We start from the raw sequence: 25,492 nt of genomic DNA, 5'->3' as shown, positions 1-25,492 counted from the left end.
CTATTACATAAGCACATCCATAAATATTTTGAAGCCCAACAGATACAGCCTTCACTCTTAAAAAAATTTATGAAAATGCAAATTTTTGCAATTCTAAGGCACAAGTTCAACCTTTAAAGTTGGCAAGATTGAGTGATGTTAAAAAAATGGTTTGTCATCAGAATTGTAGCTTAAAATGTGCTTAACCCCTCAGATTTTGTTTCATCATGATATGGCCTACCAGAGCCAAGATATAGCAATTTAGCTGAACCCTTGTAAATGTAAAAATTGTCGCGCCCCATGACAAAAAAATGGCTGCCATAATCAAACTAGTGAGAATAAAAATTTAACTGTGTCAGTTTTAAACTGTCAATACATAATGTTAACAAGGCTCAAATTATGAATTTTTTTAAAAATAGTCGAGCAACCAGAGCTGGACCACTTGATATGGACTGACCCTTTTAGAGATGCTTTGCATGCCAGTGTTTACATATGTTTACACAGCAGGATAGGGTATCATACCACATAGTTACATCGACACTAAATTAGCTTAATTTCTTCTCGTTTGTCAGTACACAGTAAATACAGCTTCATATATATATAGGCAAGTCTAGTTTCACGTACAGGAATTTGTCACATTAGAGTTCATACTCATACGAAGAATCGTGCAAGCCAACTGATACATAAATACAATACACATTGTACACTGGTAGCTTCGCAGGCTACAATAACATCTGTATGGGTGGCATTTCACTTCACCTCAAATACAGCCATATAGCGGGAATTACACTTCCGCATAACCATAGGGTAAATATCTGCATAGGTGGCATTTCACTTCACCTTTTACACAGAAACAAGCGGGAATTACACCTCCGCTTAACATTACAAATTACAGTGGCTGCACTACGCCTCACATGGCGTACTAGATCACATAATCACAGTGACATACACTTACTCATCTGTAGGGCCTACAATTCAGATCCTTGGTCTGAAACTTACACTTAGACTGCTCTCAGCTGTTCATGGTACTATACCTTGTACCATCACGAGGCATTCACAGCTTAGGTCGGTACTGCTTACATAGTAGTAGGGCTCTTGTATTCCCTTAGCTGCGTTATATTATAACGGCCTACTGGTCGGCCTGTTGCTGGCTCTGCTAGTGCATAGCAATTCTCTTGCACTATGTCTGTGATGACATAAGGACCTTCAAATAACAAAAACAACTTTTTGGTTACATGTTCCCAGGCCTTGCTTACTGGAGTTGTTTTCTTCAGTACCTGGTCTCCAATTTTTAAATTTCGCTAATTTTGATGCTGGTTTCCTCTTGCGTCTGATGTCAGCTTCTGCTGTCAGTTTCCTCTTCACTAGAGCTTCTACCTCTTCTCCTGTAGGTAGTTTTTCCTCTTCATTAGGAGTTTGTTCACATCGGGGTAGATATTTCGGGTTGATCGCCACCTATCTATTCAGGCTCATAGCTTCTCCAGGGGTAACTCCAATAGAACCATGTACAGTATGGTTAATAACGCACTCTACATAAGGCAATTTATCTCGCCATGATTTCTGCGAGTTATGGCATAGCGTACGTAACAGACTCCCTATTGACCTCAAGAGTCTCTCCACAGGGTTACTTTGTGGATGTCGTACACTGATAGTTGTAGGTATTGCACCTAATTTTCTGACTCCTGTTTGCCACAAATCACTGGTAAACTGGGTACCTCTGTCTGATAATACCACTTTAGGCATACCAATTTCTTCAGTGAAAATTTTCAATTTTTGCATTACTGCTTTTGCAGTAGGATTCACAATTGCATACAATTTTGTGAATTTTGTGAAAACATCTTGCATCACAAAAACATACTTAACACCTCCCTTTGACTGTGGTAGGGGGCCAAATAAATAAACTGATAACAATTCCAATGGTGCAGTTGGAATAATGGGCTGCAACTCTCCATGCAGGTGTTGTCCAGGTGGTTTCACCTTCTGACATAGGTCACAGGCACTTGTGACCTTACTTACATAGCGTGACATGTTAGGCCAATACACTTGCCTCTTTAGTGCCTCAATGAGCTTCTTGCTCCCTACATGTCCCAATGCTACATATAGTTCCCAGGTGATTGGTTGTCTCAAATCAGCTGGTATCACTGGTTTCCAGTGATCTTCGAAAATGCCTCTCTTTCTTGATTGGGCAAACAAAATATTATCTTCAGATAAACAGAAATGCTGGTGAATTTTATTGTCAGCTGACTGCTTCTGCAGCTGTGTGATGGTGCTCTTGCAGTACTCATCTGCTTGTTGTTTACATTTTATATCCTTCAGGATATCTCGGAGCTTAGGATTAGTTTTAAATATTTCTGTAGATACTGGTGCCACTAGGAATTCCTTCGGACGTTTTGACGTTGACGGTGAACTCTCTTGCAGTTCATGCAGGCGACTTAGGTAATCTGCAGTGGTGTTGGCAGATCCCTTGATATGATGTATATGTACAATAGAACCCTGTTATAATGTTCCTGCATATAATGTTTTCCTGCTTATAATGTCATATTTTTAAAGTCCCAATATTTCCCCCATAAGGACAATGTATTTATTTCTTGCCTATAACGTTCATAAATAGTGTAATTTCCTGCTTATAATGTTTGCTTTCTAACATTCAATAAATGGGGGGGAAAATGTTTTAAAACCAAATTATTCCAACACTTACGATAAAAAGTTTCCTTTATATATGTTTATGTTTACAATCACTGCCATACAATACATGAAGTTTGTTAAAATACAATTTTATGCATTATACTGAAGGTACACAATGTTCATAGTTACGTGTCAGTTGGCACCATTAGTCAACTCTTCTCTTCCTTGCCATTCCAGTGGGTATTCAGATGCACCTACATAGTCCTACGATATTTAAGTTGCCAACCATTGAGCGAGGGCATAACTAAAAGTGTTTTCTTTGCTTACAAATAATTTTTTTTTTTTCATTCATACGTAGGAATCCCAAAATTAAACATTTTCAGGTGGCGAAGGAGTATACGTTCTCACTCTTAATGTTGTCATCATGAATCGTGAGACAATTTTACAAAATATGTGGCAGTGTATCTTTAAAGACAAACAAAATTTAACCAGGGAACAAGACGAAGTTGAAAAATTGTTGGCTTGTTTCAGAAAATTCATGTATCAAGTATACCTACTAACTTTGTTTTTAACATTAAAGTTGTTTACATAGCTTGGCGAGTCCTTTGGTACAAAGCTCGAACATTGTTAAGTGCTAAATTTAGATTTCCTGCTTATAACGTTTTCCTGCTTATAATGTTTTTTTCTTGTGCTCCCTTGAAAAACATTATAACAGGGTTCTACTGTATATCATATTCCTGCAGTAGCAAAAACCATCTCGTAAGGCGGCTCCCAAATAACTTGCCTGCCTTAAGGCATGTTAACGCCTGGTGATCCGTTAATAATTTTACCGTTTCTCCAAGTAGCAGATCCCTGTACTTCTGGAGTGCCCATATAATGGCCAGAGCCTCTCGCTCTGTAACGGTGTAGTTCCTCTCTGCCTGGTTGAGAGTGCGGCTAGCCATAGCTACAGTCTTCTCAACTCCATTTTCCTCCTGTGCAAGCTTACATCCTAGGGCTGTGTCTGAGGCATCTGTGTATAACAGAAATTCCTTCCCTTGAGTTGGATGGTAGATGACGTGTTCAGTCAGGAACAAGTTCTTCAGACTGATGAAGGCTTGCTCGTGCTCTTCACTCCACGTCCATGCCTGACCTTTCTTCAATAGGCTGAACAGCGGAACTGCACACTGTGCAACTTGGTTGGAGTATATCCTGTAAAAACCAATTATTCCTAAAAACGCTCTCAGCTGTTTTACGTTCCTCGGCGTAGGAAATTCCTGGATGTTCTGCAGTTTGTCTGGGGCTGTCTTGATGCCTTCAGGTGTGAGGATGTGTCCTAGAAAGGGTAATTCCTCTCTGCAGAAAACAGATTTTCGAATTTTGACAGTCATGCCTGCCTCTTGCAGTCTATGCAGTACTGTGGCAACATGCTGCATGTGCTCTTCAAAATTTGATGATGTTATTAATATGTCATCGACATACGCCCTTGCAAATCCCTGACACTCGGGTCCTAAGGTTGCGTCTAAACATCTCGTAAAGTCAGCCACTGCGTTACACAGTCCAAATGGCATAACTGTGAACACATACTGTTGATTTCTGAACAGAAATGATGTATATTGGCAGGAGTTAGGCTCTAATGGTATCTGCCAATAGCCTGACGACAGATCCATGGTAGTGAGCTACTTCACACCTTGATACAATCTCAAAATTTCTGCCGTTTGTATGGGACTTTCCCTGTCCTTGACTGTAATTTTGTTGAGCTCCCTAGCATCAAGACACAGTCTTACTGTTCCGTCTCGTTTACTCACACACACTATGGTGTTAGCATAGGGGCTTGCTTCTCTCCTGATTACATTCCAATCAATCATAAGTTGTAGGTAGGCTGTGGCTTCTTGAACGTACTTCACCGGAATGGGATAGCATTTGCGGTGGTACGGTGCCTCCTCGTTAATTTTTATTTTAGCTTGGTAGAATCTGTTTCTGCCTGGCTTGTCAGAAAATACTGACTGAAAGTTGGCCAGTACACCAAACAGTTGTTGCAGCTGGCTGGGTGATACACTCTTCACCTCTTGTAGTGACTGCCTGATATCTTCAAGTGATGCCTGAAGTTGCTCACTTGCTTGTGCATTGTATATGTGCCTGTGCATGGGTTCACTGTACAATATTCCCACAAAATTTTCTCTCACATGCCACTTGCCTGTGAGTGTGACTGGAGTTTCACAGTCACTCGAATGAATTGCACACAATTTAAAATCTATCACTACACCAAATTGTGATAGAAAATCAGTACCTATTATAAGTGGTTTTGCTAGGCCCTTCACAACTAGTGCAGTCATGTCCTTCGGTCTGCCTAGGCCGTGTACTGTTATCAGTACCTGTATGTTTACAATGGGGCTTGCCCTTGATGTCACTCCAATTATCTTGAGTGCTGGTACTGGTATCTTGGGTAATATTATGCCCTGGTGCTCGAGGTAGTTCACCAACTCCTCACTGATACACGTGACTTCAGCGCCACTGTCAATTAATGCATCCACATTGCATTCTTCAATTTTTAATGTCACATGTGGACAAACTGTACAAACTTGATGAACTCTGTTTTCATCATTTTCATTACATAGAAAGTCTCTTTCACTTTCTCTTAGCATAACCGTGCATATAAATTTATCGTAGCTGATGCAACTGTAGATTGGAGTTTTTTCGTTTTGTACCCCTGAGCCTGAATAGTGGGTTTCTGTTCGGGGCGATCCAACTGAAACCAGTTCTAGTTTAACGTGCTTTGATTTGCACGTCCACCTGGAACACGTTGTTGTCCCTCGTTGTGGTTCCAATTACTTGGTCCTGCGACGCTGGACACTGCAGCCTTGAACTCGGCTGCTACCGGGTTTACTTCCCCTCGCTGGTAGTACGCAGCCTGATGTCCTGCATGCTGTGCCTGGAATGGTGGCGGAAATGTCGCGTTCCAGAGAACTGGCTATTATAGGCTTGGCCGCCATGGTTCTCTGTCGTCTGGGGGGAATAATGGTGGGGTGGCATTCGGGTCTCTTCGTGCCGGCCCTGGTATCGAGGTTCCTCGGTCTTGCGGTATTTCCTCGCGTAGTCTCTCTCGTCTTCAGACGATGATCTTGGGCGTCGGTCACGGGATTCCCTGGGAGGCCGTACCTCTGGCGAGTAGGAGCGGCGGCGGTTGTCATTGCGGTCGTCCTTCCTCTTGCGCTGGTACGCTTCTTCGTCGCTGTGGTAGTTCCTTGCATTTGACCACCAGGTCTTCTTCTTACTGTACGGGCCCTTGCGTTGGCTCGTAGCGTACCTGCCGTGTGAGCTCTGCTCTCGACCCTTGGGTTGCCAGCTCATAGTGTGGACAGCCGCTTGCCTGTTGTCCCTTGGCTTGTTGTCCCTGTTCTGCCAGTAGTTGTTCAGGGGTGGCTGGCGGTTCTGCTGAGGCACCCTCTCGTGGTCCTCCTTCGGTGCTGGCGTCCTGTCCATTTTCTCCAGCTTGTCATAGTTCAGGAGCCTCTCCCTGAACTCGGTTATGTCTCGGTACGTCAGGCCGGACAACTGTTTCTGATAGTGAAGTGGCAGCTGGGTCAAAATCGCCGCTACGAACTCCTCGTCCATCATGGGCAGGTCGAGGTACCGTGTCTTCTCGAACATGGTAGACAGGTGGGCTTCCAGCGTGGTGCCCTTCCTGGGGTCATACCTCTCGGTATGGAGCTGGTCACGCAGATTGCTCTGGATGCGCAGACTCCAGTACTGCTGGCGGAACATGGCCTGGAAATGGTTGTAGCTGCTGGTGGTTGCACTTAGCATCTCCCACCAGTAGAAAGCCTGCCCCTTCAATGCGCTGTTGAGGCACTTCAGTACCTCAGCCTCGCTGAGATTGAACGTGGCAGCGTACTATTCAAAACGTTTCAGGAACCGGATCGGGTTCTCTGTTACCCTCCCTGAAAACGTGGGCATGGCTTCAGCCCAATGCTTGGCCGGGTGGTGGATCAGAGTAGCGGGGTCCAAACTCGACGTGTTTACGAACGTCCTGCTAACTGGCCGGTGAGTGATGGGAGTAACGTGTGGCTGCTCTTGGGGCTGGTGCTCAGTGTAGCGCTCGGTGCCGCCCTGTTGCTTGCCTGCGGTGGGCAGTGTTGGAACAGTAGGCTCATGGCACTCGCTTGCCTGGGCCTGGCCTCTACTACCAGCTGATTCAGCTTTAGGGCTCGGTTGGACGGACATGTTCTCCAACCTGTCCTTCAGTGTTGCGGTGGCCACCTCAATGTCGCCGAACCTGCTCTCCAGGTGCTGGATGTGTTCGCGCACCTCTTCCCTTGCGTTGGCCTGCCCTCGGTGCTCGTTGGCCATCATGTTTCTTAGGGACGTGACGTGGGATTCCAACCCATCCACACGGCTGTTGTATAAAGAGACCTGTTCCGCAATTTGTTGCATCTCCTCGTGCTGTTGTGTAAGCCTACTCTCGATACTGTGCTCGAGATTCCTTATGCTGGTACTGGCCTCTTCTAACTTTGCAGTAAGCACAGTGTTGTTTAACTCTAGTTTTTCAGTGAGAGCGGTGTTATTCAGCTCCATGGCAGCATTGGTCTGTTCCAATCCAGCCCTCAATTCAGCAGTAAGATTGGTGTTGTTTTGTTCCAATTTTTCAGTGAGAGCAGTGTTGTTTTGCTCCAGTTTCTCACCAAGGGTAGTGTTGCTCTGCAGCAATGCCTGCATCAACGTTTCAAGTGTCACTGGTGGTGGGGTAGGAAAGCTGTCCTGGGGTGCAGCTGTGTGAAGGACAGTGTCATTCAGGTTTTCCTGCTCCATGATTAGGGGAGATATGGGCCGCCCTAACCTCTCCTCACAGGTGACTACAGGAGAATTCCCTGCAGATGATGTAGGATGTGATTCACTGCTTGAAGTTTGTGCAGTAGCATACTCCTCACCTACACTTAGTGATCTGTTCCTTAAAAAGTATATGTTTTGCTCGCTGGCCATGGTGGTGTGCAAAGAAGTAATTGACAAGATAATGTATTACACAACTAGTGCACTTGCACACAATACTGGGGTGGTACAGTATTTACACACTAAAAAAAATGTTGAGGTGTCCCTTAACCTCAATATTCGGCCCCACCGTATGGGCTCCAAATTTAATATGTGGGGGAACTTTAACTTAATGCCCCACTTGGGTTGTCAATTTAATATGTGCGGATACTTCCTCACGCAAACACTTCAAATGTTGGGCTGTGTTGAACTGTGTAGGAAAAATTGATAATAATTGTGTGGCACTCCACTGGTACGTGTAGATATCAAGTAGGCCACAGTTAGGTATTAATCAGATAGGTACAAACATACATAAATAAACACTGGGATCGATGACACTATAAATAACATAACACAACACTCAAATAAAAATATATAATTATTTATTTCAAATGAAAAATTGATTCAATGTTTACCCTTATTAATTATATTTCTTAAATTAATAATTATATTCAAACCAACCTAACTGGTACTTGACCTCATATAACTCAAATAAATTTCAATTACCAGGAGTTATGGTGCGCACATTTAAGTTTTCACAAAAGTCTTTATTCGGGTTCGTAGAAACTACACAGTTTTTATTTATGTTTTCAGGGATCTTAAATCAATTTTACCTCGGCTAGTAAGGTTCGAAATGTCGTCGGCAGAGCTCAGAGCCTCTCAACCTATAGGACCTCTGAGTCAGAACAATAGTGTGTAAAATCGTTAAATTTATCTTAAAATATTATTAAAATCGTAAATACTGTCAGTTTACTTCATAAAATCAATGTTTATATTAGTTTCTGGCGACGATGTGACGTAAAAACGGGAGTTGCGTGACGAGTGCATCAGTATAAGACACAAATTCATAGCACTTTTATTTTACTCACGTTTTGCACTCCTATATTATTTATCTTTTTAGATAAATCCTATTTTTGTATCTAGACTCCCTAATGATACATAATTATCATCCACTATCCGGGATGCCTAGTGCTAGATAGCTAATTCGAAGGATTTTGTATCGCCGACATCACGAAGTTACAGCTCTCTTAGCTGGCCATTGTAGAACTCTCTTTTTACTAACTTCTTAAATTAAACCAGTACAACTTAACTTTCAAATGGCGGCCTGTGATTGGCCGAAAACCAAAATCAGTTACTTAATTTCCTCAATAAAACGTGAAATCGCATGCAACAATAGCGCGGATTACAAAATTTCACGTACAATTTAAATAAAAAATTATTAAAATAATAATTTACAATATAAATAACGGCGTTAATTTTACCGTTTACCGTTTTAAAGTTCATTTAGTCCTTAGAGGGGTATCAACAATACCTATTTCAAATAGTCCGGTAAAAATCCAAAGAGTCACTTTCACATAGATACACATAAAATAAATTACAGTTTCTGAAAATAATTAACATTAAACATAGAGCAAACAAAATAAATAAATCGTAGATAGTAATAATTAAACTGTCAAAACAAATAACATGTTGCAGTACACTGCTGAGGGTGTGTTGTTGTGGGACAGGGATACAGCATCAGAGCAGATGAATAGGGTAGCCTCGAACACAGCGAGTGCCGTGTACCGGGAAAAAGGGGGATGTGACGAGTGTAGAGGCTGCTCGGGCAACCGCGTCGGGTCGATGTTACCGAACCAGAATCCACCGTCGCCGAACCTAATTGACTGGGACACACCTACGAACTCGGCAGCGCTGCCAGTCGCGTACGCTGTGCGGGTTGCCACAGGGGCCGGGCGTATAGTGCTGCCGGAGTTTAGCGGGCTCGTTCACGAAGACCCACGGGAGTTTGTGCGATGGTGTGAGAGCTGTATGTTACAGTGCAGTGTGCCAGTAGAGGAGTGGACACAACGCACGAGCGAACAGTAGCGTGGGCAAGCTCGTGAGTGGTGGACTCTATGGGGGCGATACGATATGCAGTGGCGGGAGTTCGCCACGCGTCTCATGCAGCGATTTGATGACCGCCAGGCAGTCTTGAGCTGCAAGGCCCGTTTCTACGGCGAGGCGCAGAGGGACACGGAATCGGTGGAGAGATTCCTGGCGGGCAAGTTGCAGCTTTATCGTCGCATAGCCCCAGGGGAAGCGCCGGAGCAAGCGTTGCCGGACGTGACCGCGTTAGTGCGGGAAGAATTACAACCCTTCCTCAGGCCGTATTGCAACGGGTCTGTTGAAGAATGTGTACGACAGGCCGTAGCCACGGAGGGCATCCTGCAGCGCCTTCTGGGGCGCCGGACAATTACAACCACTCCCGGACGAGAGCCCAGACACCAGTACAGAGTGCCCGCTCTCCCAGAGGGCGACACACAGCCCGAAAATCCACGGCAGACGGTAGCACGGGCAATCGAAGGCCCACCGAGTGGCAGCCAACAGACCACCACACCAGAGTGGCGGAACGCGGGGAATCGGCGGGACGGAGGCCGACCACCCCAGTGTCGCCTTGGATGCCCGCAGGACACGTTCCATTGGCATCAGGACTGCCCAAGACGACAACAACAACAACAACAACAACAACCGGCGGGAAACGGGCAGCAGGGGGTGTAGGACCAACAGTTCTGCCCCCCACACCACCTAACCCCCTTCCCGAAGCCACGGCCGAGACACGCATAACACTGGGACAGCTCACCACCCCTGACGACCAGCTGATGCAGGTACCCGTCTTTCTGAATGGGAGACCGCAACCGCTCTCGTAGATACAGGTGCGAGCCACGTGTTTGTGGTCCAACACTTGGTACCGCCAGCGGACCTCACACCGAGACGCTGCGCCTGGCCACGAGCACCGGAGTCGGGACAGCCATCGGGGACGCCATCATAACGGTCAGTGTGAGGGAGCTGGTTACACAGACGGCAGCAGTTGTAGTAGAGGGACTCAGGGAGGACCTAGTACTCGGACAGCCTTGGTTGGTGAAGCATGACACAGTGATAGTGCCGGCCTCTGGGCTAGAGAATGTCGGCAAACATGAGCGCCTGGCAGTGTATGCATTAGGTAGAGCACCACCTCCCCCGAGAGAGCCCACGAAGTTAGAAGATGTGGACAATGATGTACCCCCAGAGTATCAGGATGCATTCTGGAGGCTCATAAGGGAAAGACAGAGCATCTTCGCCACTGCCAACCCACTCGGGCGCACAACGGTGACAGAACACCGAATCCCCACTATGCACGACCAACCAGTGTATGAGGCCCCCAGGGGATATGGTTTCCGCGAGCAACGGGTGATACGTGAGCAAGTGCACGAAATGTTGCGAGATGGTGTCATTGAACCCTCCAACAGCGAATACAACTCACGCATCGTCCTAGCTGCCAAGAAGGATGGGACCATGCACTTCTGTGTGGACTTCCGTCTCCTGAATAGTGTCACCATCAGTTCTCCACCACCGCAGATCAGTGTGGACGAGGCCTTGGCAGGCCTGGGCAATGCGCGAGTGTTCACGACCCTTGACTTACGTTCGGGCTATTGGCAGGTGCCAATACACCCAGGTGACAGAGAAAAGACTGCGTTCACGGTGCCCGATGGTAGACGCTTTCAGTTCTGTGCCATGCCCTTCGGGCTCAAGTGCGCGCCGGCCACATTTCAAGCTATGATGGCCCGCGTACTGGAAGGGTACATTGGCCAGTTCGTGACAGCCTACCTCGACGACGTGATCGTGTACTCCCAGACCTGGGAGGACCATGTGCGGCACCTGTCCCTGGTCCTGGAGCGGCTAGAGACGCACCACCTGACCTGTGCCACACAGAAGTGTCACATTGGACGGAGAGAGGTGGAGTTTTTGGGGCATGTGGTGGATGCTGAGGGTAATTGTCCGCACCCGATGCACCTGGCGAAAATTGCAGAAGCTGAACCCCCTAGAACCCGCAAGAAGTTGCAGAAGCTCTTGGGGCTCGCCAACTGGCTGCGTAACTATATCCCGCAGTTCTCCACGCTCACTGCCCCCCTGACAGATCTGTTGTCACCACGACAGCGCTACCACTGGACACCGGCTGCACAGAAGGCGCTGGACAGCTTGAAGGCGGCTTTTCTCCGATGCCACACTCTGTCACGGATAAACCCCAAGAGGACGCTGTACGTTCAGACGGATGCGAGCGGGGGTGGGCGCGGTGCTATACCAACGAGACGAAAATGGGGACAGGTGCATGATCAACTACGCCAGCGCAAAGTTCGGCCGCGCTGAACGGAACTACCACAGAAATGAACAGGAGTGCCTGGCTGTGGTATGGGCACTGAGGAAGTACCGTCCCCACCTCGAGGGTAGGCAATTTGTATTGTGCACGGACAACCAATGCCTCACGTGGTTGCGGACCCTCCAGGGGCGGAAAAGCAAACTCTTGAGGTGGGCGCTGTTTCTACAGTCGTTCGACTTCGTTGTGGAGCACGTCCCAGGAGTAGAAAACGAGCTGCCGGATGCCCTGTCACGGGACCCTGATGAGGGATCGTGCCTGGAGGACGAGGTATATTGGGACGAGATACTACCACCTGGCCGTGAGACGGATCACCACCACCCAAGGGACCCAACCTGCCGCCTGCTTGCTCTAGGTGTGGACGACGACCCGCCTCCTGCGGACCTGGTCGAGCTGAAACGTCGGGTGCACAATGCCCAACGCACCTCTCAGGACGCTGAGCGCAGACGCGCGAAGCAAATAGCGGAACCATGTGAGACCTGGACTACCAGGGATGGTGTGCTCTACACACGAGGAATGGGACCCGATCAGGAGTGGTGCACCTATGTCCCACCGGAGGCACGTGAAGCGGTGTTGCGCTTTATGCATGATCATGACCTGGCCGGACACCCTGGGGCGGACCAAACACGGCGGGCGGTCGGTCAGCTCTACCACTGGCCCGGCATGGCCCGGGACGTGCGGGAGTACGTGAGGACTTGTGAGACGTGTCAAGAACGGAAAGCGCGGCGGAGCAATGGGACGGAGCAACAGCAGCCTCGCATTCCCACTACCCCTTTCCAGTCCATCGCGCTGGACGTCATGGGGCCATATCCCCGCACAGCCCGGGGCAAGAGATTCCTGGTGGTAGTGACCGATCACTTCACCCGTTGGGTAGAAGCTTACCCCATCAGCAACGTTCGGGCCAACACCATTGGGACAGTATTACAAACAGAATTCTTCCCGCGTTAGGGCTACCCGAGAGACCTGCTGACGGACAACGCCAGCCAATTCGTCGGGAGGCAGTGGCGGGAAATGTGCAACTCATGGCACGTCGAACACCGGACCACACCTGCCTACCACCCCCGAGCCAACCCGACGGAGAGTTGAAAGTCCAGATGCGCATAAGGCTGGGTAGCGACCATACTAAGTGGGACGACCATCTTGCAGAGGCTCTGTTTTGCATCCGTCGCAGAACCAATGCAGCCACAGGAATGACCCCAGCGGAAATGGTCCAAGGCCACAATTTGCCCTTGCCAGGAGAATGGACAGCCCACGGGGTAGCCGATGAAGAAGAAGACCCAGAGGAGCGCCATCAACGGCGAGAGACAGAAATGACAACAGTGCGCGAACTCCAGAGGGCCTATACTCGCCAGATAACACTGCAGACGACCCGAATGCCACCGGAACTCCAACCTGGAGAACTGGTATACCATGGTTGCAACAGAAATAGAAACTTAGAATTCCCTGACTTTTCCCTGTTTTCCAGAAATTTAAGAGAAAAATTCCCTGACTTTCTTTTGAAGTACATACCATAAATATTAACGTGCAAGATTAAATGTAATATAAAATTTTCAACATGAGGTAAAATAAGGTTTTTTTTTTGTGTTAATTTGACGGCAGAATTGCGAATGTGTTTTTTTCCTTCGACATGGCTGGTGAGAGCTCTTCAACCCATATTGCTGAGTTGAATACTTTTGTAGCACAAAGTGCAGTATGCAGAATTTATGTTTTTAGCAGAGGGTTTTATATGCTGTAACTGTGGCTCCTTGAGCCAATTCTCCTTAAAAGTAGCTTTCTTCGACATCTCTAAGCTAAAAAAAAAGTACATAATATTTTCAGGTTAGGTTAAAACATTATTGTTTATGAATTCTTAAAAAAATAGAACTACACAAATACAAAAACTATTACAAATTCAACGAGCCTACTTAGAGAATTACAATAGCAGCATTACAACATGCAATACTCTTAAGGCCGGGCTACATTCGCAATAGCACGCAAACAGCACACAGATAGCACACACGCACAGAGATAGCACAGAGCTTGATGCTACATTCACGCACAACACAACATAAAAGAATACCGGAAGCATTCAAAAAAGTTTTTTAAATGTATAACTTCCGTTAACAATTTTGGTCACTGAAGTTTGCATAAGTTACGTTTGTTTATGTTATGTTTGTTTAGATTTGTGTGTTGTTATTGTGGTACGGTTTTCGTTAAAACCAGAAATATTTAGTTTAGATACAAAACACAATGAGCATTCAAAAATACATATCACTGTTTATTTCAAATCCGGCTTCTTTAACACATTCATACACGGACTTCCAAGCATTTAATTTAGCTTAATTTTTGTATCCTAAGGATCCCATGTCATAAAAAATATATTTTTACTTTCTATTACAGCTATCCAAAAGCTATCAAATGTGCCTTCCATTTTTATGTTATCATGTGTTTGAAAACAAAAACAAACTACTCAAGTCAAAGCACTAATACTTTTGTGACAATTGTTCTTTTATAAGCCCACTAGAGTAGTACTTAAACTGTTTGCTGATTGGCTACCACCAGGGTCGCGCACAGAAAATAACCTAAAAGTTAAAAGTTAATGAACTTTCTGTGCGCCGACCCTGTGCTATTTTTCTGTACGCGTGCTATTTGCCAATGTGGCAGCTCATATCTAATAGTGTATGTTGAACTTCTGTGCGTCTGTGCTGTTTGCGTGCTATTGCGAATGTAGCCCGGGCTTTAAATCTTACAATGTTAACTAACGATTCTGGGGAAAAACATGTTCAGTCATGCATATTTTTTTATACATAATGTGTCAGTCACGCAACAGAACTCATGGATTATAACGATGGAAAATAAAAGTAATTTAAAAAAATAGGTAGAAAAAATGCAAAAACAAACCGCACACAAAAGCCAAGTGTTTTCGTATCAGCTTGGTAGTTTTCAAAATGAGAATTGGTATTGCCTCTTTATCAAAATGCACTTGACTTTATTATGATCGCATCAAAAACTAACTTCACCTGAAACAACGCCTTTGAATTCACGTAATTAGCTTTGTACTCACCTTATTCCATGTGAAAATAGCCTTCAAAAGATAAATGACGCCATGCCCGTTCTGTAGTTCATTGCATGGAACGGAACATAATACAAAGTCTGAAGGGCAAATTAAAAAGGAGCAAAACACGAACAAATAAAGGCCTGGATTCGCTAGTGAACAAACGAGTGCTTGGATTGGCCAGAAGTTATGGTGGGTGGTTCTAACAGCCTATTTCAACGGACAATCGTAGACCAAGTAAAAAAAAAACGTTGCAGTTGCCGTGTGCCTTAAGCAGCAGCCTTTTAGCGGAGTCGTTCGGTAGCGGTACGAGCGCATCAAAACAAAGCTTTGTTTGAATTATACGCAACTTTAAAATTGCCAGAATTCGTAGAATTTTCCCTGACATTTCCCGGAATTCCCTGACCATTTAAATTTCCCTGACATTTCCTGGTTTTCTAGTCATGTAGCAACCATGTATACGTGCGCACGCAGCCTCTGTCCAGCGCGCCGAAGAACTACAGTGCTGGGTTGAGCCCCAGATGGTCGGGACCACACCCGATCCTTAAACGGCTAAGTAGGAGCACCTACCTAGTCCGCCTGGATGGACGGTGGGTGCGAAAAGTGCACCGAGACACCATACGGAGAACAACATTCCCAGGAGAAAATTTGGTCTCTGAAGATGTCACCCTAGTAGAAGTGGACGAAACGCCTACTTCATACAACTCGATCACGCCCCGAGGCATCCGGAGCCTGTTCCATGCCACCCCCAGCCCAGAAACAGCGACCCTGGAAACAGCAGGAAGCTGGACCACAAGTCCGAGGCGACGCCGTCGGAGACGCACTATGCGGACACAGATCGGAGACGTCACCGGGATGCCCGAGGCAGGCGCAGATGCAGCGGACGAACAACCTCTGGTGACTGAGCCGGATGAGGAGGAGGCAGCTGAGCCACTCTCCCCCACGCCGATGCAGAGTTCCGAGTCACAGTCGAGGAGCCGCCTGAGACGAACCTGAGACACAACCAACGACGTCGCCGAGCCCCACGTTACTTGGCAGACTATGTCACAGGCTCGGAGCTGGACGCGCTTGTGTACGACGACCCGGCGAGTACGGGGCGAGAGAGGCGGCCCTAACCCCGACGACCGCCGCGGGAGAGGGCGTCCCTATCCTACTGCCTCGGGTGGAAGCACGGATGGCCTGGACCCGGGCTTATTCGGGGGGGGGGGGGGGGGGGGGGGGGGGGGTCGTCTGACGTCGTACCTCCGTGCCTCGGCGTTAAAGCCCGAATCACAGCCCTGTCCGCAGGGCGCTGCGGCTTTGGGAATGACATCACTTCCGCTCCGTGCGCACGAGAGCAGTGCGCCGGCGTCCTGGTTTCCAGTCCTGTGCGAGCCACCTTCGAGGCTATACGCGGCAGCGAGACGCTCCATAAACTCGCCGCTATTATCGCTTTTGTTTTCTGTACTATAGTGTGTTATAATCTCTTATATCATTTTCTTTACCGTGTGCGTGAGTGTTGTTTTGTATCTGGCATGTCCGCAAGCCAAAACACGTGGACTAACACAACTAGCCTGCACCGCACATTTCTCCAGCGCGCTAGACATCCCTCGGCAGCTACACGGGCCGGACGGTCCACCCCTGCCTCCCCGCAGGAGGCTGCTCTACGCGAGAGAGCTGGCGCCGGGCAATACAAGAAAACGGCCGAGAGACGTCAGCCACGTCTCCACGTATTCTACGGAGACGGGTACGCGACAACCCTTATCGGCTACTGTCAATGATTCAGAACGAGGAAATCTTTAATATTGCCTGAAAAAAAGTGTGTGTTTAATTTGAAAATTAAAACAATGGTAATATTCTTACAGCAAGACTGTTCCGTGAAGTACTAAGTTAAAATTCTAAAAATACTTTTTTCAAATACTAAAGATTTTCCTATTTTTACCCTGAAAACCGCATTTCTGAATTCCTACTGGATTCTGAGAAATCACTGTTTACAAATTACATTATAATGCATGTGCAGTGATGCGGCCATCGCAATTTTTCACTTTCCTGCGTGGGTCTGTGTGATTTGGAGAACTTAAATCATGAGAATAGTCGATTAGGTTATGTTAACTACATAAAAAATAGTTCAAACCATTGTTGATGGTTGGTTGGGTTAGTATAGTTACATTAAAATTAAAGTAAAATGGTTGCTTAAGAATTACCAATTTAACATGATTTCAAAGTATCTTTAATGTAGCTAAACTAATGTAATTGACCATTTTCAACATTTAACTAAAGTTCTCCAAATCATACTCACAGACCCACACAGGAAAGGAAAAAAATAGTGGCAGCCACAACAATGCACAAGTACGAACCTATTTACAGTAATTTCTCAGAAACCAAGAGAAATATAAAAAAACACCGTTTTCAGGGTAAATAAAATAATATCTCTAGTGTCCGAAAAAAGTATTTTCGGAATTGTATTAATACTTTACGTAAAAGTAACACTGTAAAAACATTGCCCAAACCATTTGCTCCAAAAAAGTATTCTTTGTTGATACACCAAGTTCTGTTGTGTCAAAATATTTTGCATATTCTACCATGGGTATCGTATCAATGAACATAGCCTTGAAATTAAAGTATTATTTGGTGTATATTGCATCTGTAAAGGACATATGCCTAATTTTTGGGAACAGCAACTGTATCTAAATATAGAATTTTTTGACATGTATTTTAACACTAATTGACAAATCAACTCATAATAAATTAAAGTAATGATCGTTACATGCTAATAAATTGATTCAAACATTATATAGCAAAATCTATTAAGATAAAATCATGACACCTTACTTTCTCAAATCTTGTGTCACCTGAGTATGTTCATTGCTATCCAGCACATACAATTGTTTACAGTCCAAAACACTTTTCCCAAATCGGAGATACCGTCGTACTAAATCTATAAATCTATAACTATATTTTGCAATATAGACCAGGCCTACGCCTAAAATCACAACTATACAGCCTCTCACAATTTGCTTTTCCTTTATATTCATGACCCTAATATATTCGTTATCGTTACAGTTAACAACACAGTCACACACCAAATAACTAGGCTGAAGTTGGCTTTATTCCAGATTTATTTTCCTTCTCTTCATTTCCCCCACCCGAAGATGTGGGCGCAGCCAAGCGGTACAGCACTAAACATACAAAATACAACACGTTCTTGTGTACAGCACTACACATACAAAATGCAACACGGAAATAAAAGAAATTGCGCAATGGTACAGTACTACACATACAAAATGCAACAATTTTTTGTACAGCACAACACATAAAATGTGCAACAAGTGATTGACTACCTATATAAAATTCAGCAAAAAGTACAACACTACACATACAAAATGCAACAAGAAAGGAAATGCGAAAACCTTTCAGAACATATAAAGTGCAACACTGCAATTGAGTTAACTCTATTGTAGTTGTAAAGAAGTACAGCCAAACCCAAACAAAATGCAACATTAAAGGAAAAACATGAATGTACAGCATAAACATCTCTGAAAAGTACCGTTATTAATAAAGGTTGCAACACTAGAGCTGTTGGGCTCTTCTTTTGTGCGCATAGTCTGCTAATTCAAAAAAATTATAAATATGTGGTTCCACCGTTCAGCACGTACCAAAGGCATCTGAATCAAAAAAATTACACCAATATGCAGTACTACAACATTCAAATATTTTTTTAACTTTAACTAAACGCTGTAAGGATAGAGCTGATATGTCATTCTTTTGTGCGTGTTGTGTGCTTCACCAAGAAATTTTAAAATGCTTGGTCCTCACCGTACAGCTCTATCAAAATCGTCTAAACCAAAATGATAACACAACTTTGAGCCGGGAAACAAATTATTTTATTTATTTTTTCTGTTTTAAATCAAGGTTGCATAAATAGAGCTGTTAGGCTCTTCTATTGTGCGCATGGTCTGCTAATTCAAAAAAAATAAATATGTGGTTCCACCGTACAGCACGTTCCAAAGGCATCTGAATCAAAAAAATTACACCAATATGCAGTACTACAACATTCAAATATTTTTTTTAACTTTAACTAAAGGCTGTAAGGATAGAGCTGATATGTCATTCTTTTGTGCGTGTTGTGTGCTTCACCAAGATATTACAAAATGCTTGGTACTCACCGTACAGCACGTACCAAAGGCATCTGAATCAAAAATATTACACCAATATGCAGTACTAAATCAATCAAATATTTTCTTAACTTCAACTAAACGCTGTAAGGATAGAGCTGATATGTCATTCTTTTGTGCGTGTTGTGTGCTTCACCAAGATATTACAAAATGCTTGGTACTCACCGTACAGCTCTATCAAAATCGTCTAAACCAAAATGATAACACAACTTTGAGCCGGGAAACAATTGGTTTTATTTTTTTTCCGTTTTAAATCAAGGTTGCGACAATAGAACTGTTAGGCTCTTCTGTAGTGCGCATGGTCTGCTAATTAAAAAAAATTATAAATATGTGGTTCCACCGTACAGCACGTACCAAAGGCATCTGAATCCAAAAAATTACACCAATATGCAGTACTACAATATTCAAATATTTTTTTAACTTTAACTAAACGCTGTAAGTATAAAGCTGATATGTCATTCTTTTGTGCGTGTTGTGTGCTTCACCAAAAAATTACAAAATGCTTGGAACCTACCGTACAGCACGTACCAAAGGCATCTGAATCAAAAAAATTACACCAATATGCAGTAGTACAACATTGAAATATTTTTTTAAACTTTAACTAAACGCTGTAAGGATAGAGCTGATATGTCATTCTTTTGTGCGTGTTGTGTGCTTCACCAAAAAATTACAAAATGCTTGGTACTCACCGTACAGCACGTACCAAAAGCATCTGCATCAAAAAAATTACACCATTATGAAGTACTACAAGAATCAAATATTTTCTTAACTTTAACTAAACGCTGTAAGGATAGAGCTGATATGTCATTCTTTTGTGCGTGTTGTGTGCTTCACCAAGAAATTACTAAATGCTTGGTACTCACCGTACAGCACGTACCAAAGGCATCTGAATCAAAAAAATTACTCCAATATGCAGTACTACAACAATCAAATATTTTTTTAACTTTAACTAAACGCTGTAAAGATAGAGCTGATATGTCATTCTTTTGTGCGTGTTGTGTGCTTCACCAAAAAATTACAAAATGCTTGGTACTCACCGTACAGCACGTACCAAAGGCATCTGAATCAAAAAAATTACACCAATATGCAGTACTACAACAATCAAGTATTTTTTTAACTTTAACTAAACGCTGAGAGGATAGAGCTGATATGTCATTCTTTTGTGCGTGTTGTGTGCTTCACCAAGAAATTTTAAAATGCTTGGTCCTCACCGTACAGCTCTATCAAAATCGTCTAAACCAAAATGATAACACAACTTTGAGCCGGGAAACAATTAATTTTTTTTTTCCGTTTTAAATCAAGGTTGCAACAATAGATCTGTTAGGCTCTTCTGTTATGAGCATGGTCTGCTAAATAAAAAAAAAATAAATATGTGGTTACACCGTACAGCACGTACCAAAGGCATCTGAATCAAAAAAATTACAACAATATGCAGTACTACAACATTCAAATATTTTTTTTAACTTTAACTAAACGCTGTAAGGATAGAGCTGATATGTCATTCTTTTGTGCGTGTTGTGTGCATAACCAAAAAATTACAAAATGCTTGGTACTCACCGTACAGCACGTACCAAAGGCATCTGAATCAAAACAATTACACCAATATGCAGTACTACAACAATCAAATATTTTTTTAACTTTAACTAAACGCTGTAAGGATAGAGCTGATATGTCATTCTTTTGTGCGTGTTGTGTGCATAACCAAAAAATTACAAAATGCTTGGTACTCACCGTACAGCACTTACCAAAGGCATCTGAATCAAAACAATTACACCAATATGCAGTACTACAACAATCAAATATTTTTTTATCTTTAACTAAACGCTGTAAGGATAGAGCTGATATGTCATTCTTTTGTGCGTGTTGTGTGCTTCACCAAGAAATTACAAAATGCTTGGTACTCACCGTACAGCACGTACCAAAGGCATCTGAATCAAAAAAATTACACCAATATGCAGTACTACAACAATCAAATATTTTTTTAACTTTAACTAAACGCTGTAAGGATAGAGCTGATATGTCATTCTTTTGTGCGTGTTGTGTGCTTCACCAAGAAATTACAAAATGCTTCGTACTCACCGTACAGCACGTACCAAAGACATCTGTATCAAAAAAATTACACCAATATGCAGTACTACAACATTCAAATATTTTTTTAACTTTAACTAAACGCTGTAAGGATAGAGCTGATATGTCATTCTTTTGTGCGTGTTGTGTGCTTCACCAAGATATTACAAAATGCTTGGTACTCACCGTACAGCTCTATCAAAATCGTCTAAACCAAAATGATAACACAACTTTGAGCCAGGAAACAATTGGTTTTATTTTTTTTCCTTTTTAAATCAAGGTTGCGAAAATAGAGCTGTTAGGCTCTTCTGTAGTGCGCATGGTCTGCTAATTAAAAAAAATTATAAATATGTGGTTCCACCGTACACCACGTACCAAAGGCATCTGAATCAAACAAATTACACCAATATGCAGTACGTACTACAATATTCAAATATTTTTTTAACTTTAACTAAACGCTGAGAGGATAGAGCTGATATGTAATTCTTTTGTGCTTATTGTATGCTTCACCAAGAAATTACAAAATGCTTGGAACCCACCGTACAGCACGTACCAAAGGCATCTGAATCAAAAAAAATTACACCAATATGCAGTACTACAAAAATCAAATATATTTTTAACTTTAACTAAAAGCTGTAAGGATAGAGCAAGTGGTATATAAATCTTAACGCAATGAGTTTGACGCCGTCCCCGTTGCCTGATCTGAATTTACGTGAATTTTAACTGTTTGATTATTTTGGATCTCAAGGGTGGGGTTCCTGGCCTCGTGGCTGCAGGCAGGGACGTGGCGACAAAGGGCCCCCCGGGCTGTTATGGCCTCCCAGGACGCCTGATTAATGAAACACGCACATACTTGTAGTTGTTTTATTGCGTAGCGCAATCTACACATCACACGATCACGTAACTGGCCGCCTCATCGTCGACCTAAGCTCCGCGCACGATGAACCTGTTCTGGCTTATGCGAATGTCCGTGGACGTAACGCGAAGTGCGTGAGTGATAGGTCCCGCCAATTACTTATGAAAACACGTTACACTATAAGGGCGGTAGGTCCCGCGAATTTACTTATGAAAACACGTTACACTACAAGGGCGGTAGGTCCCGCGAATTACTTATGAAAACACGTTACACTATAAGGGCGGTAGGTCCCGCGAATTTACTTATGAAAACACATTGCACTAAATCACTGTGATAAGTCCCGCACAGGAGGATATGCACAGGTGGCTAGTCCGCGTGGTGGCGAGGGCCACGTTAAGCTGGGTACGGACACGGTGGAATCTTGAACGATATCACACACGTGGCCATGGCATGTCCCAGTTGATGACTCGTCCGACTGTTTGTGGTCGCGTTTGGCGCAGTGCCGCCCTGCGTGGGCAATGAACTATGTCCCGAGGTGGGACGTTATAGCGTGAGGCGCAGGTGCCACTAGAAGCCACCTAATTAATTACGTAGAAAATAAAAGGTCCATGGGTGGACTACACACTTTATTAATAGACCGCGCGAGATCGCTAACGGCCGATTTGGGCCGACCGGGGAGCTGATATAAAAACGATTGGACTATAATTACCTATTGCAGTTACAGAATGTTGGCGCGAAAGTTGAAGGCTCCCCGTGCGTGGGCTGCCGGCCCGGGCGAGTGCTGGATGGCGACTGACTAACCTCCCTGGCCGCCGGGGCCAGGGAGGGGGGAAATTCCGCGGGAAAACTGCGGAGCGGGGGAAGATGACTTCGGCCAGTTTTGTGAATTATAACCCTTTATAACATGATTATTAAATTAACATTGATTATTGATGGTTTTAGATTTGTTAGTTTCTGTTTATATTATCGAATGCATGAATAAACAATACCCTTGCGAAGTGCCACACCCGGCCGGGCGCTTTGCACACGTAGGAGGCCGTGACTGACGTCACGCCGTTCGGGGCACTGCACTACGTTGCGCGCGCCGGCGCGTTCGGGGCGCGGCACTTATCAGGTGTTGAGGACACATAACGGCCTGTGCTCTCAGAGGGAGCACTGACGGCGGCGTCAAATGCCCCCCCCCCCCTCGACGAGGCCGTTCTGTGCCTCAACACCTTACACACACACTTAAAGATACGCCGGCACACTGACCGTGGCGGCTGTCCATGGGGCGGCGTCAGGTACCTGTGCGTCAGCGTCAGCTGCGGCCGAGGTGGGCAGCGGCGGCATGGCGGCGCCTTCGGCGGCAGGCGGCGGCACGTTCGAGGTGGCGCCCTCAGCGGCAGGCGGCGGCGCGCCCAAGGTGGCGCGCGTGGTGGCGCCCTCAGCGGCAGGCGGCGGTGCGCCATAGGTGGCGCGCGTGGTGGCGCCCTCAGCGGCAGGCGGCGCGCCCATTGTGGCGCACGTGGTGGCGCCCTCAGCGGCAGGCGGCGGCGCGCCCAAGTTGGCGCGCGTGGTGGCGCCCTCAGTGGCAGGCGGCGGCGCGCCCAAGGTGGCGCGCGTGGTGGCGCCCTCCGCGGCAGGCGACGGTATGGCGCCTTCTGCGGCGCGAGTGGGAGCACGGCCGGTTTGCATCGCGCCCACCCCCCGTGAGCCTTCACGGCAGTTGGGGGCGGCGTCGGCGGCGGCGGCGACGTCGTGGCTGTCAAGTCCGCCTCGGTGCCTTGTGGCACGGCGTCGACAACCCGGTGGTCTGCCAGACTAGGTCGAAATGTGGCGCTTTTGAGACGAGCGGCCGCGCCACGTACTTTCTCGGTGGCTGGGGGCGGCGTCGTCGGTGGTGCCGGAGGTGGTGTTCGGGATCCGCAGTGGCGCTGCGTGTGATCCGCCACCTGGTGATCTGGACTAGGTCGCGATGTGGTGGATTCGCGAAGCGCGGCCGCGCCAGCTGCGCTCTCGGTGGCTGGGGGCGGCGTCGTCGGTGGTGCCGGAGGTGGTGTTCGGGATCCGCAGTGGTGCCGCGTGTGATCCGCCACCTGGTGATCCGGCCGGCGGTGTCGCAAAGTGGCCGTTTTGAGGCTTGCAGCCGCGCCAGCTGCGCTCTCAGTAGCTGGGGGCGGCGTCGTCGGTGGTGCCGGAGGTGGTGTTCGGGATCCGCAGTGCTGCTGCGTGTGATCCGCCACCTGGTGATCCGGCCGGCGGTGTCGCAAAGTGGCCGTTTTGAGGCTTGCGGCCGCGCCAGCCGCGCTCTCAGTGGCTGGGGGCGGCGTCGTCGGTGGTGCCGGAGGTGGTGTTCGGGATCCGCAGTGGTGCTGCGTGTGATCCGCCACCTGGTGATCCGGCCGACGTTGTCGCGAAGTGGACGTCTTGAGGCTTGCGGCCGCGCCAACTGCGCTCTCAGTGGCTGGGGGCGGCGTCGTCGGTGGTGCCGGAGGTGGTGTTCGGGATCCGCAGTGGTGCTGCGTGTGGTCCGCCACCTGGTGATCCGGCCGGCGGTGTCGCAAAGTGGCCATTTTGAGGCTTGCGGCCGCGCCAGCTGCGCTCTCAGTGGCTGGGGGCGGCGTCGTCGGTGGTGCCAGAGGTGGTGTTCGGAATCCGCAGTGGTGCTGCGTTTGATCCGCTACCTGGTGATCCGGCCGACTGGGTCGCGATGTGGCCGTTTTGAGGCTTGCGTCCGCGCCAGTTGCTTCTTCAGTGGCTGGGGGCGGCGTCGTCGGCGGTGCCGGAGGTGGTGTTCGGGATCCGCAGTGGCGCTGCGTGTGATCCGCCACCTGGTGATCTGCCGGACTAGGTCGCGATGTGGTGATTTTGAGGCTTGCGGCCGCGCCAGCTGCTTCTCCAGTGGCTGGGGGCGGCGTCGTCGGTGGTGCCGGAGGTGGTGTTCGGGATCCGCAGTGGCGCTGCGTGTGATCCGCCACCTGGTGATCCGGCCGACGGTGTCGCAAAGTAGCCGTTTTGGTTGGCCCAATTGCCACCTGGGCGGCAACAGGGGGCGGCGTCGGAGGCGGCGCGTCCGCGTCGTCCTGACGTGTCCACCCGATCCCCGCGTGCCAATTGTACCACAGGGGCTGGATGGGCGTGCCTTCCTCTACCTGTGGTGATGTCGTCTCCGCCCCATATGGCAGGGGCGGCGTCGGCGTCGGGGGCGGCGACGGCGTCGGGGGCGGTGACGGCGTCGGGGGCAGCGACGAGGTGCGGACGGGTGTTTCGGTTGTTCTTAAAGTGGGCTGCATCTTGGCCGCGACAGCGGCGTGGTGGCTGGCCGTGTGTGGAAGCGGCGATGCGTGCTGTGTCATGTGGTACAATCGTGGCGGCATCCAGTCTACTTCCGGCCCCTCAGAGTACTCTGCGGTGACGTCATCCTCCCACTCGTCCTGTTCCTCGTACTCCCAGTTGTACCCTGGGCATGGGTAGCCCTCGCTTGCCCATGCCTCGTAGGCCTCCTGGAAGTCGTTCATCTTCAGAGACTCGTGGTGACTTATGACCTTGTTGCTCCACTGTGCTTGGCTCGCGGCTGTCCTACGTCACCCCTCACAGCTGACCTAGGGGTGGAGCGTGATGAG

General features: G+C 46.8%; 1 protein-coding gene across 1 annotated transcript in view; it reads right to left on the bottom strand.

Annotated features, from left to right (window-relative positions):
- The window catches only part of LOC134541559 (exonuclease 3'-5' domain-containing protein 2), a 106,703-nt gene extending 81,478 nt beyond the window's left edge, over positions 1–25,225 (bottom strand). Inside the window, exons 1-4 of the mRNA XM_063385072.1 lie at positions 24,990–25,225; positions 23,574–23,652; positions 23,142–23,227; positions 18,609–18,641 (exon numbers count right to left, since the gene is read on the bottom strand). Of these exons, the coding sequence (XP_063241142.1) occupies positions 18,609–18,641; positions 23,142–23,227; positions 23,574–23,652; positions 24,990–25,225 (434 nt within the window). The remainder of the gene's footprint in view (positions 1–18,608; positions 18,642–23,141; positions 23,228–23,573; positions 23,653–24,989) is intronic.
- Between the last annotated feature and the right edge of the window lie 267 nt (positions 25,226–25,492).

The sequence above is a fragment of the Bacillus rossius genome (genome assembly GCF_032445375.1).
Source record: "Bacillus rossius redtenbacheri isolate Brsri chromosome 4 unlocalized genomic scaffold, Brsri_v3 Brsri_v3_scf4_1, whole genome shotgun sequence".
Lineage (NCBI taxonomy): Eukaryota > Metazoa > Arthropoda > Insecta > Phasmatodea > Bacillidae > Bacillus > Bacillus rossius.
The sequence above is the reverse complement of the archived record's forward strand: the minus strand, read 5'-3'. Positions and strand labels throughout refer to the sequence as shown.